The following is a 27,593-nucleotide window of genomic DNA, read 5'->3' as shown; positions in this document are numbered from 1 at the left end:
ATAAACGGTGGGTAATACCTCCACCCCTTCTAATGGGACCAGGGTCAACGCCCTATCATGGAACCTCATTGAGACTCAATTGTTCTTAAGTTTTTGTCATCACGTGGTCATTTTGGTAACGATACTATTTGCAATATAAGCACTTGTCCATACTTTATAACATATGTATCAATATATTCAACATAATTGTATTTCAATAACACTTCTGTGTACTTCATATATCTAGTCCATATAACTATAAGTTAACTTTCATAAATGTAGTCATTCTTTTACCCCTATTTCATCAATCATGTCGATATGCAGAAATGAAATAAAGTTATAGTTCTCTCATCAATAACATAATTCATAATTTAGACTTCATAGCAAGGTTAATCAATTACCAAACTTCATATTGGTATCCATAATTCAACAATGTTAATTTAAATAACATATTTCTTATTGGTATCCACGTACCAGTGGAATTAAGCAAATAACATATATCATGTTCCAGTAACATAAAAATTTCATTTTTACATGTGATCATCTCAAAATAGTTTTAAGTATATGATTTAAAGTAAAGTAAATATATACAAAATATAGCTTTAAGTTTCTCAAATTTAACACAAGCTAGTGTATTTCTAACATATGATCTTTGTATCCTCCCAGGTAGCTGATCCAGGGCCATACTTGTCCCACTGGACCCATAGTTTTAAAAACCGTTTTGAAAAACCGGTAACCGGTCAAACCGGCCGGTTAGCTAGCTGGCCGGTCGGAACCGGCCTAAAAACCCGGTTTAACCCATCACTTGCCCGATTTTTTGACCTAACCGGTAAAAACCGGCCGGTTTAGGACGGAACCAGCCGGTTTGTATCAAACCGGCCGGTTTAGGACGGAACCGGCCGGTTTGTATCAAACCGGCCGGTTCCGTCCTAAACCGGCCGGTTTATGGCATGCCCATCGAATGTTGGAAAAAGGCGTGGCTGGTTTGTGGTTTAGGGGTTTTGGGGGGGAGGTAAAGGTATTTTCCCTCCAAAAACACTCTCTCCAAGCTATAAGAGACCCCTCTCACTCTCATTTGTCTCACACAACTGATTTGGAGGGTTTGTGAGTTTGTTTGTGAGCTTGGAGAGTGTGGAGTTTTTGCTGAAGTAGTCATCTTGGAGTTGGAGTTGCAGCTATTTTGGAGATAGTGTGTAGCTGTCAGTGGAGTTGCCATCTTCAAGAGGAGGCTAAGGGAGCTAGTTTGCATTTCCAGGTAAGGATTTGCACTTGATAATTCCTCATTTGAGTCTGCTGTCCATGAATTTTTTTTTTTGTGTTATAAACTTCTGACTTCTATGATCTACCATCCAGGGAGTCATCATGCCTCCAAAAGCCGAAGATACTGCATGGGCTCATTGTGATATGATTGATGGCAAAATGATCTGCAAATATTGCCAAAAATCCATTCAAGGAGGGGGTATTAACAGGTTCAAGCAACACTTGGTTGGGATAGGAGGCCATGTAAAGCCATGTGGAGCACCAAATGAAATAATAGGGCATTTTAGGGCAGAATACCTTCAGAAGTTTGAGACTCAAGTCACTGAACCAATAGAGAAGTTTGTGGCTACACAGTTTGGGAGTCGAGACTCAACCAACTGAGTTTGATCATGATGACTGAGACTCATGAGAAGTTTCAACTTCAAGTGATAATGTTGATCACTATTATAGTATTACTATTATCATATATGTAGAGTCTAGACTGAAGTCTTGTAGTAGGCCACTGGCCCCATAGTTTGTAGGCTTTATTTTTGCACTCTAGTGGCCATTTAGAGCCTCATTGCTTATGTATTTTGTCGATGATATGTATTGCACTCAGTGCCATTTTGATATATTCACCTTTAAGGCTTTACATGGTATATCAATGAGCAATCTTTGCATATTTTGTCTCTATTGGCTTGGAATCATGGTTTTAAATCTTAAAAATAGTTTTTTTCATTAAAAAATAATTATTTAATGTATTTTTCTAAAACCGGTTCGTTTAGACCAAACCAGTCCCGTTTAGACCGGTTCCGGTCGGTAAACCGGTTCATTAGGTGGACCGGTCCGGTCACCGGTTCCGGTTTTAAAAACTATGACTGGACCTTAACTTGGTCTACTAGACAATTCCTAAGTTGTTGAACTCTATGTTCCAGTATACGTAACGGTTCGACCGAAATAGTTCCCTCATTCGATACCTGTAGTTCCTTCCATTGAAGGTTATGAGTTTTGTCAGCTATGTAATGCTTAATACATATACATTAAATACATTATGAACTTTATGCAAGTGAGGTGGCAGTGTAAGACGATATGCGACAGGTCCAACTTTTTCCAGGACTTTAAATGGTCCGATAAATCGGGGTGACAACTTTGTCCCTTTTCCGAATTGAATAGTGCTTTTATTTGGTTTGATGCGGACGAAAACCTGATCCCCTACTTCATACTTCCTATCTGTCCTGTGAACATCAACATAACTCTTTTGTCTATCCTGTGCTTCTTTCAAACGTTGTCTAATTTGTTTTACATGTTCCTCCATCTTTTGGATTAATTCTAGCCCTACTATCACCAGATCTTCTAACCTGTCCCAACTTAACGGTGTTCTGCAAGGTCTGCTGTATAATGCTTCAAATGGAGGCATTCTGATTGAACTGTGGTAACTGTTATTGTATGTAGATTTGACTAAGGGTAAGTACTTTTCCCAGTGTGATTACCGATCCATAACGTACATCCTCAACATATCTTCTAGTACTTGATTTACCCTTTTTGTTTTCCCATTAGTCTCAGGATGATAAGATTTACTTAAATTTAGTTGAGTTCCTAAGGTTGATTGCATACAAGTCCAGAATCTTGAAGTGAATTGCGAGTCTCTATCTGATATGATCTTCTTAGGTATTCCATGAAATCTTATAATTTCATTTATGAATACTCGAGCTACGTCAACAACTTCTTAAATATCTCTTACGAGAATGAAATGGGTGCTTTTCGTTAATTTATCCACTACCACCAGAATAGCATTGTGTCTTTGTGAAGTAAGAGGTAGCCCAGTGATAAAATCCATAGAAATGATCTTCCATTTGGTCATAGGAATGTCATGAGGTTGCAGGAGACCTGCTGGGTGACAATGATCAACTTTCACTTGTTGACATTCAAGACATTTTGCAACGAATTGAACGATATCACATTTCATGCCTGTTCAGAAGAAGAGTTTCTTGGTATTAATATACATTTTCTTTACCCCGGGATGTGCACAATACACTTCTCTGTGGGCTTCCTTAAGGATGGTGTCTTGGAGATTCCCATTATCAGCAATATACATCCTTCCATGAAATTGCAAGATTCCATCATCTTCTAGTTCATACCTCTCAAAGTTAGGTTCTTTTGACTTTTTACTTTCAAGAGTAGATCTTACCTTTAAATACCAACTATCTCTTATGAGATGTTCTAGTACTCGTTGCCTTAAGTCTACTTTGATAGGTATGAGAGAAGATATTCGAGGTCTTCTGTTGAAAGCATTTGCCACTACGTTCTCTTTTCCTTTAATGTATGATATTCCAATGTCATACTCACTTAGGAATTCAATCCATTGTCTTTGTCTAGCATTTAGGTCTTTTTAAATAAATAAATATTGTACTTTGATGGTCTCTTTTGAGCACAAAGCTTTGCCCTATTAGATAGTGTCTCCATATCTTTAAAACTAGTACTGCAACGACTAACTCTAAATCGTGAGTGGCGTATATTTTTTCATGAGGCTTTAATTTTCTTGAGGCATACACTATTACTCCTCTATCTTGCATTAATATTGCGCCTAATCCTTGGTTGGATGCATTAGTACATACAATAAAACCTTTGTCTATATCAGGGACTCACAAGATTGGTGCACTGGTCAGCAATCTTTTAAGTTCAGAGAATGATTTATTACATTCCTCAGTCCATTAATACCTAACACCTTTATGTTGGAGGGTTGTAATTGGCTTGGCAATTTTGGAGAATTCTTCCACAAATCTTCAGTAGTAACCGACTAAGCCCATAAAGCTTCGCACTTCATGTGCATTTTTTGGTATTGGTCATTCCATGATTGCCTTTACCTTCTTAGGATCTATTGAGATTCCTTCACCAAATATGATATGAACCAAGTAATGAATCTTTTTTTGAAAGAAAGAACACTTGGATAAGTATCCATATAACTGATGTTTTCTGGGGCAACATAATACTATCCGTAAATGGTTTTCATGCTCTTTCTCATTCTTGGAGTAAATGAGAATATCATCTAAGAAAACTTGTACAAATTGATCAAGATATTTGCGAAAAACGTTGTTCATAAGGTTCATGAATACTGTTGGTGCATTGGTAAACCCAAATGGTACCACAATGAATTCATAATGCCCAAAGCGTGTTCGGAATGCAGTCTTAGAAATATCGCTTTTCTTAGTCCTTAGCTGATGATAGCCCAATCGTAGATTGAGTTTTGAAAAAACAACGACCCCTTTCATTTGGTCGAAGAGGTCATCAATTCGAGGCATTGGATACTGATTCTTTACTGTAGCTCGATTCAAGTTTCGATAGTCGATGCATAACTGTAAGGAACTATTTTTCTTCTTGACAAAAATTACATGAGCACACGAACGTGAAATACTGGGTCAAATGTGTCCTATATCCAATAGTTCCTTCAATTGAATTTGCAATTCTTGAAGTTCTGGTGCTGTCATTTTGTAAGGTGTTTTAGAGATTGGTTTTGTACCAGGTTTCAATTCTATTGTGAGATCTAGCTCTCTTTCGGGGGGTAATCCTGTTAGTTCTTTTGGAAATACATCCGGAAATTCGGCTAACACCGGATATTGTTGTAAGGATAAGCGTTTTTCCTTGCTTACTTCTTGAACGGCATATGCTTGACAACCTTTCCTTAAGCAACACTTCATTTGCATTGTTGATATGAAGTGTAAAGATACTTTTCTCTTGATACCTTGGACTTGGATCGTCTCTCCTTCATTATTTATATAGAGAATTCTTTTCCCATAGTAGTCTACCCAAGCTTGATGAACTTTTAACCAATTCATAGCTATGATGAATTTATAAGTTCCTAGGGTTGTGACATAAACTTTTAACTTAGTTGAACAGATCCCTAGATCAATTTTGCATTCCTCCACACTTAAGTCTATGGATTGGAGTTCTCCCGATGACATTTATATCTATCTGAAATCATTTTTCTTGCAAGTTGCCAACCCACATTTATTTAATGCATATGATGAAATGAAACTATCCGTGGCACCAGTATTAAATAATATTTTGAGTTTTATACCATTAATAATACTTGAGGATTCCACTACAATGGATTGATGTGCTACTTGATTGTTGTTGACTACTGCATGGATTCTATGATTGCCGTGGGTATTTGATGCTGGTTCTTTTCCTGCTCTATGCACTATACTTGACAAAGCTTTTGGACAATCACGTTGAAAATGCGGTCGTCTACATCCCCAACAATTAACCCGGGTCAGTCGTCTTGAATCATATTGTGAATTTCTAGATAAGGAGCTTCGTCCTCTTATGCCACTTCCTCTTGCGTTTCTTCCTCTATTAGCAGTTCCATGAGATTTCAATGGACTTGTGTTTGATGATTCAACAACTATAGTATTAACTATCATGGGAGCTCTTGCTCCTACTCCTCTTGGGGTAGATCTATTACCATAAGGAGGTGGTCTTGAGCTAGTTCCCCTGAAGAAGTTTCAGGGAGTCTTTACTGGAAACCCTGGTTGTAGAGGTTCTGTTGGCTTGGCATCCCTTTTTATTCCTAAATTCTCTTCTGCATAACGGCCACATTCTACTGCCTCGGTTACTGATGATGGCTTCCACATTCTAACCATGGCCTTGATGCGAGGATTTAACCCATATATGAAGTGCTCAGCTTAACGCTCATCAAAATTTAAATAATGAATATATCTCACAAGCTCCATAAACCTTATTTCATATTCTTCCACTGTTTTGTTACTTTGGACTAACATATGAAAGGCCCCGACTTGTTGTTCTTGAAAATATGGAGGTAAATACTTAGTGTGGAATCTTTCTTCTAACAATTCCCAAGGAACATTATCCATTGTGAGATGTAGTTGTTTTTCCAGATTTCCCCACCAAATCAAGGCGCTTTCCTTTAATTGAAATATGACAATTTTTGTTTTGGAAGTAGAAGAGTATTCTCGTAGTGCAAAGCATCTATTCATTCCTTCTAAACATGCTTCAACACATTCTCCATCTCGTCCTCCTGAAAGTTCTGGGAATTTAATTTTCTGCAGCTCCCTAGAAATATCTTCCTTTGATTGTCTATTCTCAGAACTTTGGGTTCCACTGGATTTGTTTCTTCGGGTTGAGGTTGCTCTTTGGTTTTAGCCATTGACGACCCTTTTAATATTTCTAATATGGCTTCCATTGAGCGCATTATGACGGTTAATTCCGATGTTGGAGCGATTGGTGTTGATGATGGTCTCGATGATGGCGGTGGCGATGGAGATGGTGATGACGATGGTGGTGGCGTTAATGACGGTGATGCTGCCCGATCGCGTCGTCGTCATTGATATGTCCTTACCATTGTAGTGTTTCTTGGATACATAATAAAATTGTAAAAATTTGAGGTATACTTTCAGATTTAACATATAATTTTGCAATTTCAAGTTCACAAACGAGTATAGTTTTTGTTTTGCTATTTTTATGTGCTAGACAGGTCTAACTAGTATCGAGGTCAAGGAGAGTGGTCTCGCGACCTCCTTGTCCTAATGCATGGTATTCTATCCTAATGCCTAATAATTCTTAGTAAAATGCATGGGTCTTCATAAACCATAGTATTTATTTCGTAATTTACCTAATCATGCTATAAAATATTTACAAAATAAATGAGTTGAACAAGAATAATTTACCTTTTAATTCCTTTCTCCTCATAGTTTGGACATAATGCTCAAAATCAATATCTTTAAATTATATTAATATATATAGAAATATTTAGAATTTATTTTAATACAATCCCCATATTAATAAAGTCTCAATATAATGTATACAAATATGCCCCTTGTAGGCTTCTCTCTTGACTTGAGATGTTATATTGAGCGGATTTGATTGCTTGATGGACTTCCATAACATATATGGTAAAGTCTATTATAATATAAAGTCTCAATATATATTATATTAATTATCATTGATTAATTTTATAAAGTTATGGTACAAAACCTAAAAATATTTGTTCTCCTCTAGGCATCTATCTTACTATTTCATTATGAACATATTCTTGAAACCTTTCTGAATAGTGTGGGGAAAGATTGATGGTAAAATTTAAAAATAATATTATAATTATGTTTAACTCGTAAATTACTTAAGCTGTATTGGGTTTGACCCTAACTCCGAGATGCTAATCTTTAATATGAGGACATGTAATGGTTTTAATATTCTTATACATCACGTATTTATAATATGGTTGTGCTTGATGTTTAGTGGAGTATATGATTTTTAACCTACGCTAAGATATTACTATGTCATAGGAATTCACGAGAGTCATCGACTAGGTGATTTAACTATAGCATAGGTTAATAAAGTTAAAGGCCTTTAGACACGGATTTGCTTCATTCCAAATTATAATTCCATTTCGGCTACGATTATAAAATTAGCACTACTGTAGTGATGAGTGAGAGACCTATCATTTGTATATATATATAATGCATAAATGAACAGTGGTCCCTACCAGATGCTACAATGCATCGATCACCTTAATGGAACTATGGCGATGTAATACTTGGTCATTTATTGAAATTATTTACATGACTTTATATATTATCATAAATAATTATAATGTGATATAGTCATTCGACTATATTTCCAAAATGCAAATAATAAAATTTAAATCCCTTCAAAATAATTTACATGGGCCAAGTATAATATCCCACATTAATTATTTTATAACTCAGCGCTTTGTTACACCTATTCATACGGTGAATATGATTTAGGTATTTTGATACAGTAATAATGCATATAATAATTCACGCTGGTGGTTGACATATGTCAAATAGCATCGTATGACACCAAGTGCCATTCAAAAGATGGGTTCCGATGCATCAAGCTATTGAGAGAGGGTGAGTGAGCACCGTGGCACCATGGCTTCCTTAGCATATGTAGTTCTGTAGATTTGCAACTAATATATATTGTGCAACTACATATCATTCTCTCTGCTCAGTCAATTTCCTGCTTGCAGAGGTCAGGATATCGAATCACGCTGCCTATATATTTGGCAATGATAAGCATGGGGTTGGGGAATCAAATCCTGACCATATATTTGCAGCTTAATGCATTGAGTTTGGACTTGATAGCGAAACAACTACAGACAAGTAAGGAGGCATGGGGAAGGACAAAATAATGAAGACGCGCTGTTGCAAATTTCCTCAATTAGAAAGTATGAATTTATAAAATTCTCACCGTATATATATATATTTTTGACTATTTGAACTTTCGACTTATAATTGGTTGCTATTGATGCCAGGTCTGGCAGTCGTGGGTATAAATTAGTTCAATAAGGGCTTAAACAAAATTGGCCAAAAGAAAGGAATTAAGGCAAGTGCGTAAGGGTTTAATTTATTCTCTCTCTTTGGGCTTAGGATCAACAACATCACAATTTGGTAGTAGCGGATCGACAACATCACAATTTGGTTGTAGCAGAGCGCACAATATGTTACGTAGCTAGTCGAGGATATGTTACGTAGGCAGTGAACCCATACCAATGATAAGTGAACTGCCACGTTCGAGACGTGCCGTCTATTCTGGGTTAAACCTAGTGGGCCTTTAAGCTGGCATTTACATTTGGAATGGAGTACCAGCAACAATTGGGAACAACCGGGTACAGAAAACAATTGGTCATGGGGATATCCAACTAGAGTTTACTACTTCGGCTAGTACTTAGTTGTACAAATGTATATACTTTGGTCACTTCCCGTAATGATCGCAAAGCAAGTGCAGATATATTGTTGCAGATGTAAATCACCGTGCCAAAGTTGGCTTGTTCTCCAAGGAAATCATCTTTAAAATCCTCATCAATGTGCCATATTTGAAAAACACTTGCATACAAAAATGTAAGGCTTGATATAATATCGTGGAGACTTGCATAATTTTTTGAAGCTTAATAAACTCGCATGACTAGTTCTAACTTACTATATGTATAACCTCTATTGTACAATGATTCGCTATTTTTTTTAACCATTACAGTGATATATTATTACAATGTTGTATTAGTCGGTTGGATAATTACAAGTGGTGCGTGGCTTGTTCTATGGTTCATATTACAGTGAATTAGCTCTATTTCTCATACAATTCTTATTATGGCCAAAGAATCCATGGCTTTATGAAAATAGAAGAATGTGTTTTTATTTTTTATTTTTATGAAAATAGGATCTCAGTGAGGTCCGGTCCTTATGTTTTTAGATTCAAATACATCAGGATCCCATTGCTTCAGTGAGGGTAAGACCTCTCTATTTGTCTGTTCATCACTCAAGAGTTCAATAATTTTCGAATTCAACTGTAACCTTATCTTAACATATTTAAATCTTAATAGACTTAACAGGTCCGAGAGTTTGAACTAAGCTCTGATACCAGAATTTAAGGTTCCCTAATTTATTCATACATGAATGTAAAGCTTTAATTTATTCAACAAGAATGTAAGGTTCTGATTTACTCATACATTTTCCTTTAACAAAACATGGAAACTATTTTGTGAACTTAAACATAATTCATAACTTCAAAATTTCATTGATTCGCTGTTGAGTACTTACCTAGTTTACTGTGGTTGAAGATGCCTCAGAATTTGCTCCTGTTCTCGTTCCCGCTCCTGTTACCAAAAGACCAAAACCTTCGCGCTGTTGAGTACTTACCTAGTTTACTGTGGTTGAAGATGCCTCAGAATTTGCTCCTGTTCTCGTTCCCGCCCTGTTACCAAAAGACCAAAACCACCCAGCGAAACTGGCTACAACCTGGGTACTCAGTCCCAAAGTGTAGCTCAATTGACGCAATCTGGTCTCCCGTGCCCAAAAACTTAAGAACAATTGAACTCTTCCTCTCAGTAAGTAATGTTCTCAGAAATTTCCCTTTCTCAGCCTCCTCCCTTTCCTCAAGATTTTCTTCTCCTTTTGTTTCTTTGCCCATCGCCTTCTTACCATCTCCGTGTCATTATTTTTGTTACATGTAACTTTTTATAAAAATCAAATCTCATTTGATTTTATGGATTTTATTTTGAATACATAGGATTTCATTTAATTAGAGTTTATTATTATTTTAATAAATTAATTTGATTTATTTAGTTTATAATTTTAATTAATTTATATTATTATTTTATTATTTTTAACTTCAAATATACTTTGTAAATTGAAATTAACATTTTCTTTTAGTTTAAGGATTTATCATATATATATATATATATATATATATATAGGTATTTAAGGTGGTATACGTATTATCTACCTAATTTGATATATATGATATTCTGGTGAGGTAGGAATTTATTTTGATAATTAATTCATTACTTTAATAATTTAATTTATATCTCTCCTTGTAGTAACCAACCTATATATAGTGCGATACATGAGGTCCATGCATACATAGCTATCATATGGAGGTCTCGTATGTATGCTAACATCCATATTTTATTTATAGTTGTAGGTGGGTCATTACATGTTTCCCTCCAAAATCAACCTCTCTAAGAAAAGCATGCCTCTCCTCTCATTTGCCTCACACATATCAACCCTAGGAACACTAGCAATCAATAGTAATGTTAAATTCTTAGAGTAAAAGTGACATTTCCTTTATTTTTCATTTTCATCCTTTTACTTAAATTTTTAACATTACCATGAAATGACTTAGGATGTTTGAGAGTGGTTTCGACCTCATTAGATTTCATATGGAGAAACTAGAATTTTAGAGTTCACTCAGAATTCAGTAGGCTTAATCGTTTTCAAGGTTTCATGGTTTGGGGGTTTGCAATGTTTCCATTTGATTCTATCATGCATGAGGGAATGAGATTGGCCTTTGATCAAGAGCATGAAGTCCTTTAAGAACCTTGTTGTTGGTGGCATTGATTTTTGAACTTTGTTGATGTTGGTGGTATTGATTGTTGAACTCCTCTACGATGGCCTTAACAAGAATGTACCCTTCACTTAAAGGAAAATAATTGGTTAGTTATGCTAAGCTTTTTCTACCACATTATAAGGTTGAGGAGATGAACCCTTCACTCAAACCAAAATCACTGGTTAGGCATGTTAAACTTTTTCAATTTCTATAATATTATAAGGTTGAGCAATCCAACTCTTTAAGACTTTGAGCAAGATGATATTTATGTATCTCTTGCTGATGATTCCATTTTTAGTAGCGTTGAATCAATGATGAGATTCATAAGTGATCATGTTGCTTAGTGATTTGTAGTTTTGATGTTTATTTATGTTGCTACTACTACCACTACTGCTAAGGTTGCAAAGGAGTTTTAGGGGTCCTCAAACACTCATCCAAATTATTTATGTAGCTCATGTTGATGATCCCTTGTCTAGTAGTGGTGATGAGTTTGATCATGATGAAGATTGATCATTGTTAGTTTTTGGTAGCATTGGATGTGCTCTAGCTATGAAAACTGGTGGAGAGGCTTAGGCACATGAGTTCTAAAGAACCCAGAAACCATTTGGTGAAATTCCACCTGGATTGTATTTTATTAAAATAGTTCCTATTTTTAATGGGGTTCCTAAGTCTAAACTTAGGAAAATTAAAATATTAATGGGTATTAATCAAAATATGGGTGAGAATGATCTAGAAAGTGGATCAAGTCAAGTTTTAATCTTAGCCGTTGCTTAGAGACTTAATCTCGGCTGTAGAAGTCTCAAAGAGAAAAGTATAAGGAAGCTTGGGGTTCATTTAGAAAGACACACAGAGAGATTGAGAAAATCAATTTTCTGAGGTGAGAAGTTCTCAGAAGGAAAATTGACTGGGGAGATCTTGCAGTTGAGGGGCAGTGAGAATCTGGGAGGAGTTACTGGAGAATACAAGGCAGAGAAAAGACAAAAGACGTCCAGAGGAGGGCTGACGCTCGCCTATGCAGTGCTGATGCGGAGGCAGGGTAGTCAGTGAGGGGGAGTCAAGTTTCTGCAGAGGGAATTCAAAGTTCAGGTGTCAGAAGCTAGGGTGTGAGACTGGAGGCAAGAAAGTCGAATTCTCAGCTAGCGGAAGATCCAGAGCAGAGAGGCAGCGTAATACCCAGGAGGGTTGATGTAGTTTGACGCAGAGGCCATTAGAAGGTGACGTAGAGCCTCCTAGAGCTGAGGATCAGTCACTGATTCTCCAGTGATAGGGTGAGATTATTTCACCAGTATTTTCTCTGTAAAGGATTGCTAGTTGAGCATCTTAAATTTGTATTCAGAATTTTTTCCTGTATAATAAACCCTCAGAGTTGTTGCATCGGTTTTCCCACATTGGGTTTTTCTGGGGACTATTTTGTCCAAAAATAACCGTGTCCTATGTATCTTGTTCTTTGCTTAGTTTCCTTGTTTCATGTAATCAAATTTAAGTAATGTAAGCTGTAGAAGTATTTTGCTTAAGTATTCAGAAGAATAACTTGATGAATGTATATTAAAATCAAGTAGGTGAAGTAGATTCAGATTTGCTGTAGTAGGGGTTCCTTGAGGAGTAGGAATTTTCACATGGTATTGGAGCATTGATTTTGAAACAGGGAGAGCAGATCCAGCACTGAGCAGAGAGGCCAATAGCTGCACTTGGTAGCAATTCAAATCCCCTTGAAGGGATTGCACAATCCTTGTTGGGAAGTAGAGATTTCGAGGAAGTCTCTCTCTGAGAGAGTCGACAAGGAGGTACAATTTCCAAATCGTGAGCTTGCAGAGGCAGAGGGAGTAACGTAGAGCCTTAGTGCAGTGCTTGAAGGGCACAGTTTCTGCTGGGGCAAAAATCTGTCGGAAAAGAATGAAAACACATAGAAGGGGAATTTTCTCCTCAGAGGACTTTTCTCACCAAAAGTTCAAATTTCTCACTTGTCGAGCAACAACGCTGAGCAGTGACTAGATGATCAGTTCCAAATATGCCATTAGATCATCCCTGATCGTTGTACTATCCTATTGTGAAGGAGTCCTCCGATACCAGGATCCCAAGCCAATGTAATCGACATGAAGCACCCCGTTCTCCACTCACTATCCTTCCATATAGGGGAGTTAGAACCCGTCTGTCCACTGCCAGAATGTAGAGCATCCTGACGATGTGAAACTCCATCCAAATCCTCATGAAATTGCCCTATCGAATAGTCCACCCCATGCACTCTCATTGTGGGCCCTTGAAGATACAACTCAATCCCCATGTGAATGAAGCCTCTCATGCATGAGCTCTTCCTGCAATCCTCTTGCTGACCATCTCGCCATGTTGATGAAGTCTCCCACGCCATCACGAATCATGGAAACCAAATGGAAGATCTGGATGACCCTCCCCTGTAGAAACATGCTCACCTCGGGTAACAGAACTGCTCAACCCTATTATGCTAGAATCCCCTGCCTGTCGTAGAAGTAACCTATCCTGCTGGCATCATGACACTCTGGTATTGATTGACTTCCTAGCATGCTCATACCAAAGCCTCCTCTCCCATAACTCTCGGTCATAATTTATGCGATGATGGAGGCTAGGCCAATCTTTCCAAAGCAACTCAACAGTGTCAGTGCTTATCACTCCATGGCTAACCCCAATCCCGAGCAACAATCTGCCTTGTCCTATGGTGAGGGCTTCAGCGATCCCCATGTGTCTGCTTGTGAATGAATCAGTTCACCTGTCATCTCGACCATGCTCATTGAGGAGTGGAGTATTCCACCAATCCACTGGATCCCTGGATCCCATAACCATATTGGAGGTCCAAAACCCCCAATCCTCTCTGCCTGTCACTGTGATATGCTCTTAACTATTGGGACCCCTCTGTGCCCCATCTCTACCTCATGTATGTTGAAATTTCTAAGTCTATCTGTTAGAAATTTTATCTGTATTCTTCTAGTTTATTTCTCCTACTTGTTAATTACAAACAAGTTATTTAAACATATAAACATTGAAATAAACACAATACAGTCTCAACCATCTATAGATCAATAGCTGAAAGAAAACAAATGCACAAGTGACACCGTTATTTTTGGACAATCATTCCCAGAAAAACCCAATGCGGGAAAACCGATGCAACAATTTTGAGGGTTTATTTATTATGTAGTATATCCTTGAGTACAACTGGGTGCCAAATTGGCTTACCTGATAGAGAAAAATAACCAACAGTAATACATCTCTATTCGGAAGTAGGTATTTAGAAATCATGCCCCACAAAACCCTCTCCAGCAACACTGAAGCACTGCGTCAGCCCTCCTGGCCTCTGCGTCAGCCCTCTGAGGCACTGCATAGCCTCTGGGACCCTCTGCGTCACTCCTGCTGCCCTCTGTGTGGATGACGCAGTCCCTCTGGCCTTTGTGCTGTCTTTGCTAGGCTCTGCGTGGCTTGCTTTGGCTTTTGCATCTGCCTCTTTACCTCTGAGCGGGTCTTGCGATACTATCTCTACCTCTCTGTCCAGTACTTACTGCCTCTCGTTGTTTATCACTGATTCGACTTTACTTAGCAACCTTGCTCTAGTAAATCGAATGATTAATCACTTTGGTGTGTTCTCCAACTGACCCTCAAGCCTCCTCTTATACTCTTCCTGTTGGTCCTTCAACGACCGAGATTACATACCTAATTAACGGCTAAGATTAGATTTGGCTTGATCCATGACTTTTGGAACCTTCTAACCTAGTTTTATATTAATACCCCTTAATATTTTATTTTTCCTAAGTTTAGACTTAGGAACTCCATTAAAAATAATAATTATTTTAATATCTCCCAAACTGGTTAGAATCTGCCCAAACCATTTCTGTGTCTTGGATATCTCATGTGCTTTAGCCTCTCTACCAATTTTCATGGCTAGAGCACATCCGATGCTACTCCAAATCAACACTCCCTCTTAGCGAGGACTGTGCTCTAGTAATACTCCACACTGAGCATCACTCTGACTATACGACACCGATATCTGTGCTGATGCTAGGCCTCTCCGCCCAACATCCTCTGCACTGCTGCATCCTGTACTGCTGCCCATGGCTCTGCCTTTGCCACTGCTGTATCCTATATCGCTGCCCATGGCTCTGCCTCTACCATTGCTTCATCCGTATGACGGCTCCCTCTGCATCTGTGCGGCTGCTGGTTGTTTCTCCCAACACTGCATCTACACTGCAACTCCCTCTGTACCCGTGCTTCTGTTGGTCCTTCTTCCCAACACTGCATTTGCACTGCAACCTCTTATCATCATGTTGCATCGTGCTATTATATACTGCTACTGCACTGCAACTCAGTTACTTAGAAGTAAGTATTTGATGCCACCCAACTTCTGACATCCCTGTCAGGCTAGAAACACTCACGATGTTGGAGCTCCCTCTTTCGCTAACAAGTGCTCCCTCTACTGACCTTTGCGCTGCTGCAACAACTCCCTGCATCTCGCACCGTTGCACACCTCTCTGTGCCATCATGTACTAGTGCAACAGTCCCGTGCCTCTTGCACTGTTGCAGCCTGCTAGCTTCACGCTGCCCGGGGACTCCTGCACAGTAGCACTCTCTGCCGCTTCATTTGCATCCGTCTCTACCAACATCTGCCAGTCCTGCTACTCCTCTTCGAGGCTCCCGTAGCAAGGTATAATCCAAGTGGTTGGGTACGTCAAGGATCTTGCCCCTCATCGCCTGTAGTCTTCCTGACTACAGCTTGATGTCTCCCCACCTCTTCTCTAGAGGTACATGAGTACTCATGGTATAATCGTCATCCTCCTCGACTTCCTTCTCCGCCTTCGCTAGTGCTGCCTTAGAATTATACACCTCTCCCTTGTTCTTCTTCCTTAGACATTGGTTCGCATAATGACCCAGTTCCCTACAGTGGAAGCACTTGACCTTGGAAAGGTTCTTTTTCTTCCTCTTCTCCTGCTTTCCTGTAGATGCCAGAGCTGCATCCTCTTCCTCTTCCTTCTTGATCCAAAATCCTTAGCTGCTACTTCCCACCTTGCTTAACTGCATGATCTCCTCTTGACGAAGAGCCGCCTACAATTCGTCCCAATCTGGAAGATCCGCCTTGCCCAATATGGTCTGGACAAATGTCTCCCACTCCTCGGAGATTACGTTAAGTGCGGTCCTTACCATCATCTCCTCATCCGGCTGGCCCCTATGGAAGTCAATTGGTCACGGATCTCCTTCAATCGTCCGAGGAAGAGATCTATCTGCTTTCCCTTCTGCATCTGGTATGACCGTAGCTGATTCGCAAGTAACATCTTCCTCTGCACGGAAGTATGCTGGTACAACGTCTTCAAGGTGTCACTCATTTCCTTTGCCATCTCCTTCTCGACAATATGTTGGACCACATGATCCTTGACCCCATTAAGGATGATGCATTTTGCCTTGGCCATTGCCTCCTCGTACTTGTGATTAGCTACCGGGTCAATTGGGATAGCCATTACTCTCAAGGCGAAGCCCTTGATGCGATGTCTATCTAGAATGGACAAGATCCTGGTCTTCCAGACCACAAAGTTGGATGCCCCGTCCAGCCTGACTTGATCTCTCAGTCCATTCATGACCATCTCTCTGCGCTTTTGTCGAATTCTCTGAGTTTCTCTACTTTCCTTTGGAAGTTCTCCTTTCAACTCTTGCTGAGTCTCTCTACTTCCCGCCTGGAAGTTCTCTGCTAGACTCCCTCTGAGTCACGATTTCCCTTCTGGAAATCCTCCTGCCAATCGTCAAGTCATACCTCTCCAATCTTCCGTGCACATGCAACACTGATCCGGATTTCTTGCCTAGAAATCCGCCTCAGTAGCGACTCCCTCTACCTTGATTTTGCCCTATTAGGTACAGTTCTGCCCACAATACCCCACCAGCTTTACTCCTGCAAACTGCGAATAGCTTCCTATGCCCCAGCAACTGAAGGACTGAGCCTCTAGGCTCAGCGTAATCCCGACACTAGCAAAAATGCTCCCTCAGCCAACTGCGTCAACCCTCCTAGTCTTTGTGTGTCTTTGCATGAGCCTTTTTCTGCCCTACTCAATCTTTGCGCTGGCCTTTCTCTAGCTTAGATTGATGAAGCAGTCCCTCTGCGTCAACCCTTCTTCTGTCGCTTTTTGCAAGGATCAACTTCTGTCACTCGGGATAGCTTATCCTGCTGCAAATGCTCTACTTCTGTTGATGCCTTCAGCTCTCCTGTGATCTGCAACCACCCTTTGATACCATGTTGAAATTTCTAAGTCTATCCGTTAGAAATTTTATCTGTATTCTTTTGGTTTATTTCTCCTACTTGTTAATTACAAACAGGTTATTTAAACATACAAACATCGAAATAAACACAATACAGTCTCAACCATCTACAGATCAACAGCTGAAAGGGAACAAACACACAAGTGACACCGTTATTTTTGGACAATCATCCCCAGAAAAACCCAATGTGGGAAAACCAGTGCAACAATTCTGAGGGATTATTTAAGTCACACGACACGTCCTCCAAGGTCCCGTGTCCCGTATTTTACGTGTCGGACACGAAAACGGCCCTAAAATGTGTCGAAAACGTTTTTCATCGTGTCCTGTAAAATGTAAAACGTATTCGCCGGTTTTCGTCGTGTCATGCATCTGAAAAACGCGTATTCTGTTGACAAAAAACGTTGCCTGCATAAGCTGCAATTTTTTTTGAAAGACACATAATTTTTGAGTGGGGCAGCTTAATGATCAAGTCGAGGCCCTAGTATTGATATGCTATTCATGGTAATGTTAAATTCTTAAAGTAAAATTGACATTCTCCTTGATCTTCATTTTCATCCTTTTACTTAAATTTTTAACATTACCATGAAATGACTCAGGATGTTTGAGAGTGGTTCCGGCCTCACTGGATTTCATATGGAAAAAGTAGAATTTTAGATTTCATTCAAAATGCAGCAGAGTTATCAGTTTTTCAGGATTTCAGGATTGGGAGATTGTAATGTTTCCAGGTGACACCACTTTCCCGGGCTACCCCTGCCACCAATAGAGGACATGGTCTACCTCCTATAGCTCCTACTTCTAGTTCTTCAGCTTCTAGAGCATAACAAACTCCACTGCCAACTCCACCAACACCAGCATCTACATCTAGAGGGAAAGGGAAAGCTGTGACATTTTCTCGCAAGAGGGGCAGAGGAAATCAATAGGATTAGACTTTAGTTATTCTCTTATGTGCTTGTAAGTTGTACATGAACAATGAACATTGAATATTCAAGAATCAAGACCAAGCATATCACATTCTAATTTCTAAATAGTAAATTTTGATTCTATTTATTTTTTTAAAGTGAACTATGAACTTTGAGAAGTAATTATATTTTAATTTGATTAGATAAGCTGCAACTTGCAATTTAATATGGATAAAAAATATATTTCGGTATATATATATATTTTTATTAAATATATATAAAACGTGTCCCCCGTGTCCTGTTTCCAGGTCGCTGTGTTTCGTATTGAATACTCGTATTTACATGTCCTCTGTGTCTCGTGTCATGTGACTTAGGGGATTATTTATTATGCAATATATCCTTGAGTACAACTGGGTGCCAAATTGGCTCACCCGATAGAGAAAAATAACTGGCAGTAATACCTCTCTATTCGGAGGCAGGGATTCAAAAAACCTACCCCACGAAACCCTCTCCATCAACACTGAAGCATTGTGTTAGCCCTCCTAGCCTCTACGTCAGCCTCAGAACCCTCTGCGTCAACCCTCTGAGGCACTGCGCAGCCTCTGGGACCCTCTGTGTCACTCTTGCTGCCCTCTGCGCCATCTCTGCTAGGCTCTGCGTGGCTTGCTTTGGGTCTTGGAGTTCTCATGTACTTTAGCCTCTCCACAAATTTTCATGGGTAGAGCACATTTGATGCTACCCAAAATCAACAATGTAGGTATTCAATAGGTAGGCACCGAGCATCAAGAACATGTGCCGCAAATATCCAGTTGCTCTGTGCCTGCCAAATCACACAATGAGATCTGCTATCCTAGCTCCCGATGATGTGCCCGAGTACTACTGGAAGCCTAGGTATCCTCTTGCCAACAAGGACTACTGTCCTCTGCACCTCATGCTCAGCTAATGCCTCAAGCTGCCTAGCTGAAAATGCACCATGTAACTCCCTAGCAGTCACCTCCCCAAGTGTGAGCCTAGGGGTGGAACATATGCTACCTCGACAATCAACCATGCCATCCCTAAGCCTATATTCGTCCACTAGTGCACCTACCAAGTGCCTCAATTGGAGAGTCTCATCCTGACTCATAACACAAGGTGTCCCATCCAAATGCCTAGGGGGAGCCTCCCAAGCCCTCTTGCGAGAATGGAGATTGTCAAGGGAAACTAACAAACACTTTGCAACTATAAACAACACTAGAGGAGGATGGGTATGATCAAGAGTCCGCTAGAATGCTCAAGACTAATCCTACGAATGACCCCCTCTCTGTCTCGTATCTATTGATAACCCCCTCAAAGCCCTGTCTACACTAAACATGGTGTCCCCAGATGCTCAACAATGCCCTCATCGATCCTAGGTGGGCTGCATCCCATGGTACACGTAGTGTTCTTGTCCATAAGTCTCTTGGGAGGTGACGCTCCAAGTGCCTGTTGTGCGCATCATTTACCACTGCATACCACCTAGTATGGCCGCACTTCTCGACATGCCACTGTACACCGCAATCTATCTCGATACACCACTGGATACTACTAGCTATGACTATACCATCCTGTACCATCCCGTGTCCCACCTGTGTCACTGCACTTGTCACTCCCCGCATGTACTTCAATCCGATGTGAGGCACTCCCACTCCACAACGCAGTCCAACATACTACGACACACCCCCATGTGTCTCTGTGCCCATTCACATACCACTGCTCCACATTAGATGCTCCTACCCATCCTTGGATGTGATGGCCTAAAGTTGTGTCCATATGCGTCAACCCGCACCCGACCTATATCATCACCTCCACCCTCACATGACCATGCTCTTCGATGAGGGCATCTCCCCTCCAAATCCTCCTAGAGGGATCTGAGGAGCGAATCTCCGTTTGTGTCAATAGTGATGCCATCATTGCTCTGCTCCTCTGCATTGTCTGTGCCCTACACAAAAGTGAAGAGTCCCCAACTCCATACAAGATACTATTTGGTGGCCTGCCAATGCCACCTCCTCTGACAAACTCTTGCCAAAGTATGTTGATCACCTCGTGATTCTGTGTACAATCATCATACCTAGACAACCAAAGGAGTATGTCCATAAACTGGTTGGCCCCTCGTGTTGACCGAGACTCCCCTAGCGAATGTGCACGCTCAATTGCTAGGTCAATTGTACCATCCAGGTCGTAGTCAACTGACATACCTGGGAAATGATAGGTAGTCCCATCTGGATCCCAATTTCAGTCTGGGCTTCTAGTACCCTTAGTGCCTAGAAGCTCCTGGTGAGCTACACCCAGATCCACCACCATCTCAATAGCCCACTCCTTAGGGTACCAACTTAAAATCTCTCGCCATCCAACCCCAAAAGAGGGATCGAATGCACAAACTCCAGCACATAGAACAAGCTCGACATGCAGATGTTGCATCTTGTGCAACTCTGATTGTCTCACCCCGCTACCCAGGCCAACACATGAGATATGACTAGGTAGCTCTGTGTCTCTCTCTCCAATGGGCAAAGGTGACCCAACATCGCTGCTACCCTGGTCATCCCTTTTGGTATGTCTAGACAACTCTGCCTCTCTCAATCCAATGTGTAAGGATGGGCTGATAACGCTGTAGATCCTGTCAGTATGCCTCTGAAGTGAACTATGTTGAAATCCCAACGTGTGGTCTTTATGCTGCCCCTCATCATTGGCTAGCCTAAAAGATGGTTGAACATCCTCCTCCATCATGGGCTCGACATTAGCCTCCAATTGCTCCTCCCTAGACAACCCAACATGCAAGACATGCTCATTAGTCAACTATAGGTGATTGTCGTCTAGCAACTCTATCATAGATTTGGATGCCTCTGTACCTATTGGCTCCTCACCAATAGTGGGGATGTTTTCCGACACCTCATCAACTTGTGGTGCACTACTGTCACCTGAGATCTCAATCACAACCCGGGATACCTCATCAATGAATACCTCAACAATGGATGGCATCTCATTAACGAGTATATGCTCAATTGTTTCCTTTCCAACCATGGCCCCTTTAACTACTCTCTCGTCTTCTTCCTTAATCCTCCTTATCATTCCAACAAAATCCCACTGAATCTCCATTGATTTGTGCATGCCTCTTATTTCACAGAACTCCCAGAAAGAAAGGGACTTCGGAATGCCATGACCCAGTAATTAGTATGCCCTCCAGTTTGCTCCCAATAACTCCACATCAGTTGCAATCGTGTCCAGATTCCAAATTGCGAAATGAATCAACTTCTCCCCCACATCAATCATCATTTGTTGCAACCTAGTCATCTCATTCAAGGTTACTGTTGTGTTGTTTGATTCTAACCTTTCTTTGTATCCCATGATTTCTTAGCTTTTATTTGGTCTTGTCATAGCATGAAGGGTTTTCCACAGGCTGAGCCAAGATTATGGCTCTGATACCACTGTAATGTTCCAAACTTAAATAAATAGTGATATGCAAAACAAAATCGATTTTTGACAGGAAATAAAAGCAATCAGCAAATGCTTATTAAAACTCTAGAAGTGAGAACCAGTTGAGCCATTTTATTAATGAAATGGAACAAGTACAATAATATGGAGAAATGCACTGGGCTTGCCTCAAGGGCAAGCTTGACAGGACCCAGGTGATAAAATAATAGTCTTGAAGCTGGAAATCACTACTGCTCTAATGCTCTATGTTGTCCCCAGAAACTACATTGATGGCTGGAAAGGAATTGCAAGAAACCCCCTATCTAGTGCTTAGAAAATGATGAAACTTTATATCTGGGATCCTTGTCAAAAAAACCTAGAAAGGGTTTGGGCTAACTCCAACCTCCCAAATTCAGTTTCCAATATGCCCTACTCAATCCCTAACAATTCTGCACTGTCTACTACAAAGATACGGGTAAAAACCCCACCTTCGATGCTCAGAAAATTATGAATCTTTATATCTGGGATCCTTGTCAAAAGCCCAGAAAAACCCAGAAATGGTTTGGCTAGTTTTTGAACTTTCAAAATTGACCTCCAATATGCCCCATGCCCTTCAAGCTGCTCAAGAAAACGGCCTGCAATAAACCCCAATCGAAATCCTCCTCCAATCTCATGAAAATGCAACAATCACTTCTCCAAATATTTCCTTTAACCTCTACGGTAAAGTTCAGCCTCAAAAATTGATACTCTACCCTCCATGTGAACACCTAGTGCTGCCTCTGCATTGGCCCAGGAAGTGCGAAAATCACCTTGCGAAGTAGCATACTCCTCCAACTCCAAAACTTATCCTAAATGGCAACAATCCTCCTATGCATCCTCTCCAAAAAATTCTTCACCCAGACTCCTTTGCAAGAAACCACAAGCAAACTTGGTCTCCTCTTCACTGCGCCCTCCAGTAATATGCACCACTTGGAGATGGATGCAATCGTTGGGAATCACACTGAGATCCTCCTCTTGAATAAATGAAAGAAAACCTTCCTAGGGTGGCACTCGAAGTCCCCCGAAGAAAGGGTGAGCTCTTCGCTTGAAGAACTCGTGCTGAACAGCAAGTGACTTGGCTAAGCAGCTCAAGTGACCAAAGAGAAATCAATATTACCAAAAAGATGAATCAATGAGATGAGGAGAACTGCCTTCCTTATATAAATTTCATGGAGCACTTTTCCCTCCAATTTGTCCTCCATCGTGGGCCCTCACTTAACCACCATCATGCAAAACTTAACCACCTCCATGCAAATCAAACTGGGGAGTGCGTAACTTAACTACAACACAAATAACTTCTCCTAAGTCTAATCTCCTAATAAAATCAAATGGGGTCCACTAGCTCCAAAATTGGCCCCATAATACAAAAATTTATTTTGTTCCAAAATGATTTAGGAAGGGACATGACATTAGTTTAGTCGATAAGTTTAGGTTTCAAAATTTATTTTCTAATTTTTTGATTTTAAAGTTTAGAACTTAGGTTTTCATGCATGATATTGGGGGACATTCTAAAGTCCCTCGAAAAGTTCCTGATTTTTCGAGGGACAGTCTGGAAGTCCCCAAGTCTCCAATGGAGTTCCCGACCAATTGGGGAAGTTTCCGATGAGTTCCAAATTCCCCAGAATGTCGGAACGAAGGGAATGCCATGAATTTTGGTGGGGACAGGTCCTTGTGCAACATAGGTAATTATATTGCAATTACATTTATAATTTTCCCACTAAGGGATGGAAATGGCTCAAGTATTCCCTTGGAGGTCTACATCTATTTGCTTGTGGTTCGGAAGTTGATGTGGGGACGGGTCCCCGTGCAACATAGGTAATTATATTGCAATTACATTTATAATTTTCTCACTAAGGGATGGAATTGGCTCAAGTATTCCCTTGGAGGTCTACATCTATTTGCTTGTGGTTCAAAAGTTGATGTTTGGTCTACAAAAGCTCCAGTGCTCCACTAGAATGCCCAAAGTTGATGTTTGGTCTACAAAAGCTCCAATGTTCCACTAGAATGCCCAAAAATATCTCCAACAACTAGTACATTAGTTTGACTTGGTCTTTTCCCACTTGATTTGGTTGAAGATGAACTCAACTTGGTTGAAAATGACCTTCGTTAGACTTGCAATGGCTAACTTATTGGTCCATATGCTCAAACGTTCCACTTGACTTTCCAATGGCCACCTTACCCTCTATAAGGCTAGTTGACTTGACTCTTACATGGATAGTAAACTTGACTTGCCACCTTTTCCGTTTAGCTCTTATGCCTTGATGATTTGGTCAAGTGTTCCAGTTGTTTCGGCTACTATTTGCTTTGATATAACCTTTGATGAGCCCTACTAGCTCCCAAAGTCCACCGCATTGCCACATCATGATATTTGCTACCACATCATCGCACCCAAGTGGAAGATCTCTTGAGGTCCCTGCAAAAGTGAGGCTTGGATTTTGTTCCTCTCTTCTTGTAGACCATTGTTGACGTAATGCATGTCAAAACTGCTCAATGTTGCCCCTATTATGCCACCTGGAAACTTGTAGTACATCTTGACCAACTTTGACTAGTCATATCTTGACAATGCTTTCACGATTTGGAAAAATTCAATGTGGTGTGTCCTCCTCTTTTCAAACTGAACAATTCAGCACCAAGTTGACTTTTTGATTTCTAGGACCACTTGCATTGGGAAATGTGAAAAGTTGAATTTGTGAGATTGCCATGTATGAGAATTATTTGAAGTATATTGCATCAATGCCAAGACCATGTATAGACTCAATAGACACATAACCACACAATAAGACACAAGTCCACCCCGATGCAGGATGGACTATTCCATATGCTAGTGACCACCCGTATAAAAGCAGGCTCCCCTAAAACATGAGTCCTCAAATCAGTCCATCAAAGACCCTCCAATCCTGTCAAGGACAAAAGAAGCTAGAGATGAACCCAAAGGGACAAGCCATGGTCCAACCAAACACAAGGTCTAGGAAACCTAATACAATGCCTCAAATGGTTGTTACAAGGCTTTTGACTTGTGACCTTGGGCTTACAATAGTATGAAATATGCGGCAAATTTATATGTACCTGTGCTGACATGAGGGGTAACATGTCTATTAATATCATTTTGCTTCTAGAATTTTTCATTGATTGACATGCTCCATGCTAAAAGTACATAGAGGTGGAGTGGTGAAGTCAAAATTATCATTTTGCATGTGAGAACAATACCATCAAAATTTTCTTTCAAGAAAAGAGGGTATTTACTATATATAACATTGATCTATTATCATATTCTAAACTGCCTATAGGGGTGGAATGAGAATGAGAAGTAGAATATTGCTCCTAGCAAAGACAAAAATTTAAGCAAATGCATTGTGTTATATAATTTTGCAAAAAATTATGGCAGAATACAGATGGACTTGGCTGCTTTTAGGTAGGTAGATTGTTTTTCTCAATGGTTAGCTCTAGAAACATGTAGTTTTCATCATTTAGGCTGCAATATATGTCATTAGTTCAGCTTGACAGCAGCTCTAAATAAAATTTTATAATGTATATAAGCATGTCTATTTTTTGATGCGAACTGGATTTCCTCTCAAGATTTTAAAGTTTCTGAACAAGATGAAATCATTGTTTGCAGGAAAAAATGTTCAAGAAGATGCTGCTAACATTGAAAGTTTGTGGAGAGCATTTTTTGCCAGCCCACTAGAATGGTGGGACCACAGGAAAAATAAGGTGAATAGCTACGTTTCCACTTGTCTCTGTTAGAAATACATGAATTTTTTGGTTGGACAGTTATTTTTCACAATGTTAATGTCTTCAAGGAAAAATAGAAAAATAGTGACAACGTGGGTGAATTTTACAGCTGAACCCAAGGAGTCCCGATTTCACGCAAAAAGAGACAGGTGAAGGGTTGTGGATTTATAGTAGATTAAATCCATTATGGGTCAAGTCTCAGTTAGCTGTACTGGATTCCAAAATGAAGGGTCAAGGGGAATGTGAAAGAGGTGGATCTTCTGCAAGGTCTGAGGGATCATTATCATCATCCCAGATATATGTTTCCCAGGACAAATCTTTTGAGTTTCCTAAGGGACACCCTAACAGTTTTGGTAACTAGATTTATTGCTGGCTATGATATCTTGAATAATCTATCTATCTGTTGATTGCTTTTGAATACTAACTCTTGTGCAAAATTTTGGTGGTAATTTTCTCAATAAGTATTTTTTGTTTATCAGCTTGTGTTGCCATTTATTGGAAATAGTCAACAAGTGCTAGTGTGGAAAGTGAAATCTCTTCTTCAGTTGGTCATAGAGCATAAGGCATTTTCTCTGATATTTTCCCCATGCAATCATTTTGTCTTATTTCGATCTAAAATTTATGTACATTTAAAAAATAAAGAACTAATAGAGAGTTAATCCTTGGGAATAGTGAATTGCCAACTAGAGACAATTTGTAACGAGTAAAAAGATGCTTTTCTATGTACTGATAATAGTTTGATTTCAGTGCCATGTCAGTTTTATATTTGATACTTCAAATGATTCTTGCATCATGAGAGGGCTATGTAATGATCCAAAAATATGAAGACAAGACAACAAAATTATTGCCAAGTAAAGATGACTCGGTTTTGTAGAGCAAATATGTAAACGCTAGATATCGTATAATTATTACTCTATGCTACGTTGCATTGGACACATTCAATTTAAGCTTCATAGCATGTATAGTGCTCTATTTTGTAATGTATATATTCATTTGCAGTCTTCCAACTAGGTTTAGAGGTTTAGAAATCATACCTATTTAAAGTTCTCAATAACTAGTTATGTGCTTTGATGGTTCATTTTTGGGAAGTGTAGCTTTGATAGTTGTTAGCCCCCTAATTTGCTCTCTTTTTGCCATTTCCCCTTCCTAAATCATAACCATTTACTGTTGTTTTACCTCTCTTATACTTCCTCATCTTGCACCAGTCCAAGAACGATGACATATTTCATATAAACTTTATTTTTCAGATTTTTAATTCAACTTAGCATTAATTAATCATTTATTACATGATTTATTGCTTATAATCACTCCTTGTAACTTATCGATATCTCCAATGTTTATTTGGTAGTCAAAGTACTTACTGTGACCGTTGATCCTAGTGCAGGGTCGGATCTTGCACCATTGCCAACACAAGAAATCCTTGCAGCGGATCCGAACCTCCTTGATCACCACCTCATTTTGAGCAGCGTCGTCAGCGACGACAACAAGATCGATCTAAAGGCAATTGAGCTTCAGCGACGACAGCAAGATCAATCTAAAGGCCATTGAGATCGAATTTATGAAGAACGAATAGCTGGGGATTGGCTACAGCTAGTTTTGTTACACTGTCTAATTTTGAAGGCCTAAAAGCTAAATTATGTGTTTGGTTATGTAATCGGTTGAACAATCTATTTTGGCCTTTAGCCAAAGATCTATATAATGAAGAATGTAAATAAGACGAGGATAGTTTTGGATAGGAGTTTTTGTATAGAACATAAACACAGCCAAAGAAGCGGTAACAGGTTGTATTTTGTTATTGCCCGAATCTGGGTTGGACGATGTATTAACGCATGTATTTGCCTCAGTGAATTAATAAAAAGGGCGCTCCGCCTCATGTTTTATAAATCGCATTTCCGTGTTTTAAGCTGATGAATTGATTAAAGTACTGAACAACGTTTTTGTTTGAAAGGGAAACGCGCTGGTTGGCTAGGGCCCAGCCAACTCAGCACATTTACTCTATTTCCTATTTCTTGTAATTTGTGTTTATATTGTCAGATAAGCACATGCATTCCTGTCTGAGTGGAAGCGGATCGATTGTGTGAAGTAGCTAAATTTCCTTTTCCTGCACCTGATTTTAGATTGGTTTCCCCCGCCTGGTCTAAGCAGGAGAAAAAACCC

The 27,593-nt window shown here is 39.7% G+C and overlaps 1 protein-coding gene across 2 annotated transcripts in view; it reads left to right on the top strand.

Moving 5' to 3' along the window:
• LOC149142837 (protein OSB1, mitochondrial-like) overlaps window positions 1-27,320 on the top strand; it is a 317,711-nt gene extending 290,391 nt beyond the window's left edge. Inside the window, exons 4-6 of one of the 2 annotated variants that reach the window (XM_089453294.1) lie at window positions 25,321-25,415; window positions 25,546-25,703; window positions 26,821-27,320. In XM_089453294.1, the coding sequence (XP_089309420.1) occupies window positions 25,321-25,415; window positions 25,546-25,703; window positions 26,821-26,881 (314 nt within the window). In that variant the 3' untranslated portion in view covers window positions 26,882-27,320. Of the gene's footprint in view, window positions 1-25,320; window positions 25,416-25,545; window positions 25,790-26,820 lie in introns of both variants that reach the window. The other variant, XM_089453293.1, reaches the window with a different exon arrangement.
• Window positions 27,321-27,593: the final 273 nt, after the last annotated feature.

The sequence above is a fragment of the Pinus tabuliformis genome, chromosome X (assembly GCF_031772625.1).
Source record: "Pinus tabuliformis cultivar Carrire ecotype Pingquan chromosome X, CPIR1, whole genome shotgun sequence".
In the NCBI taxonomy this organism is placed as follows: domain Eukaryota; kingdom Viridiplantae; phylum Streptophyta; class Pinopsida; order Pinales; family Pinaceae; genus Pinus; species Pinus tabuliformis.
The sequence above is the reverse complement of the archived record's forward strand: the minus strand, read 5'-3'. Positions and strand labels throughout refer to the sequence as shown.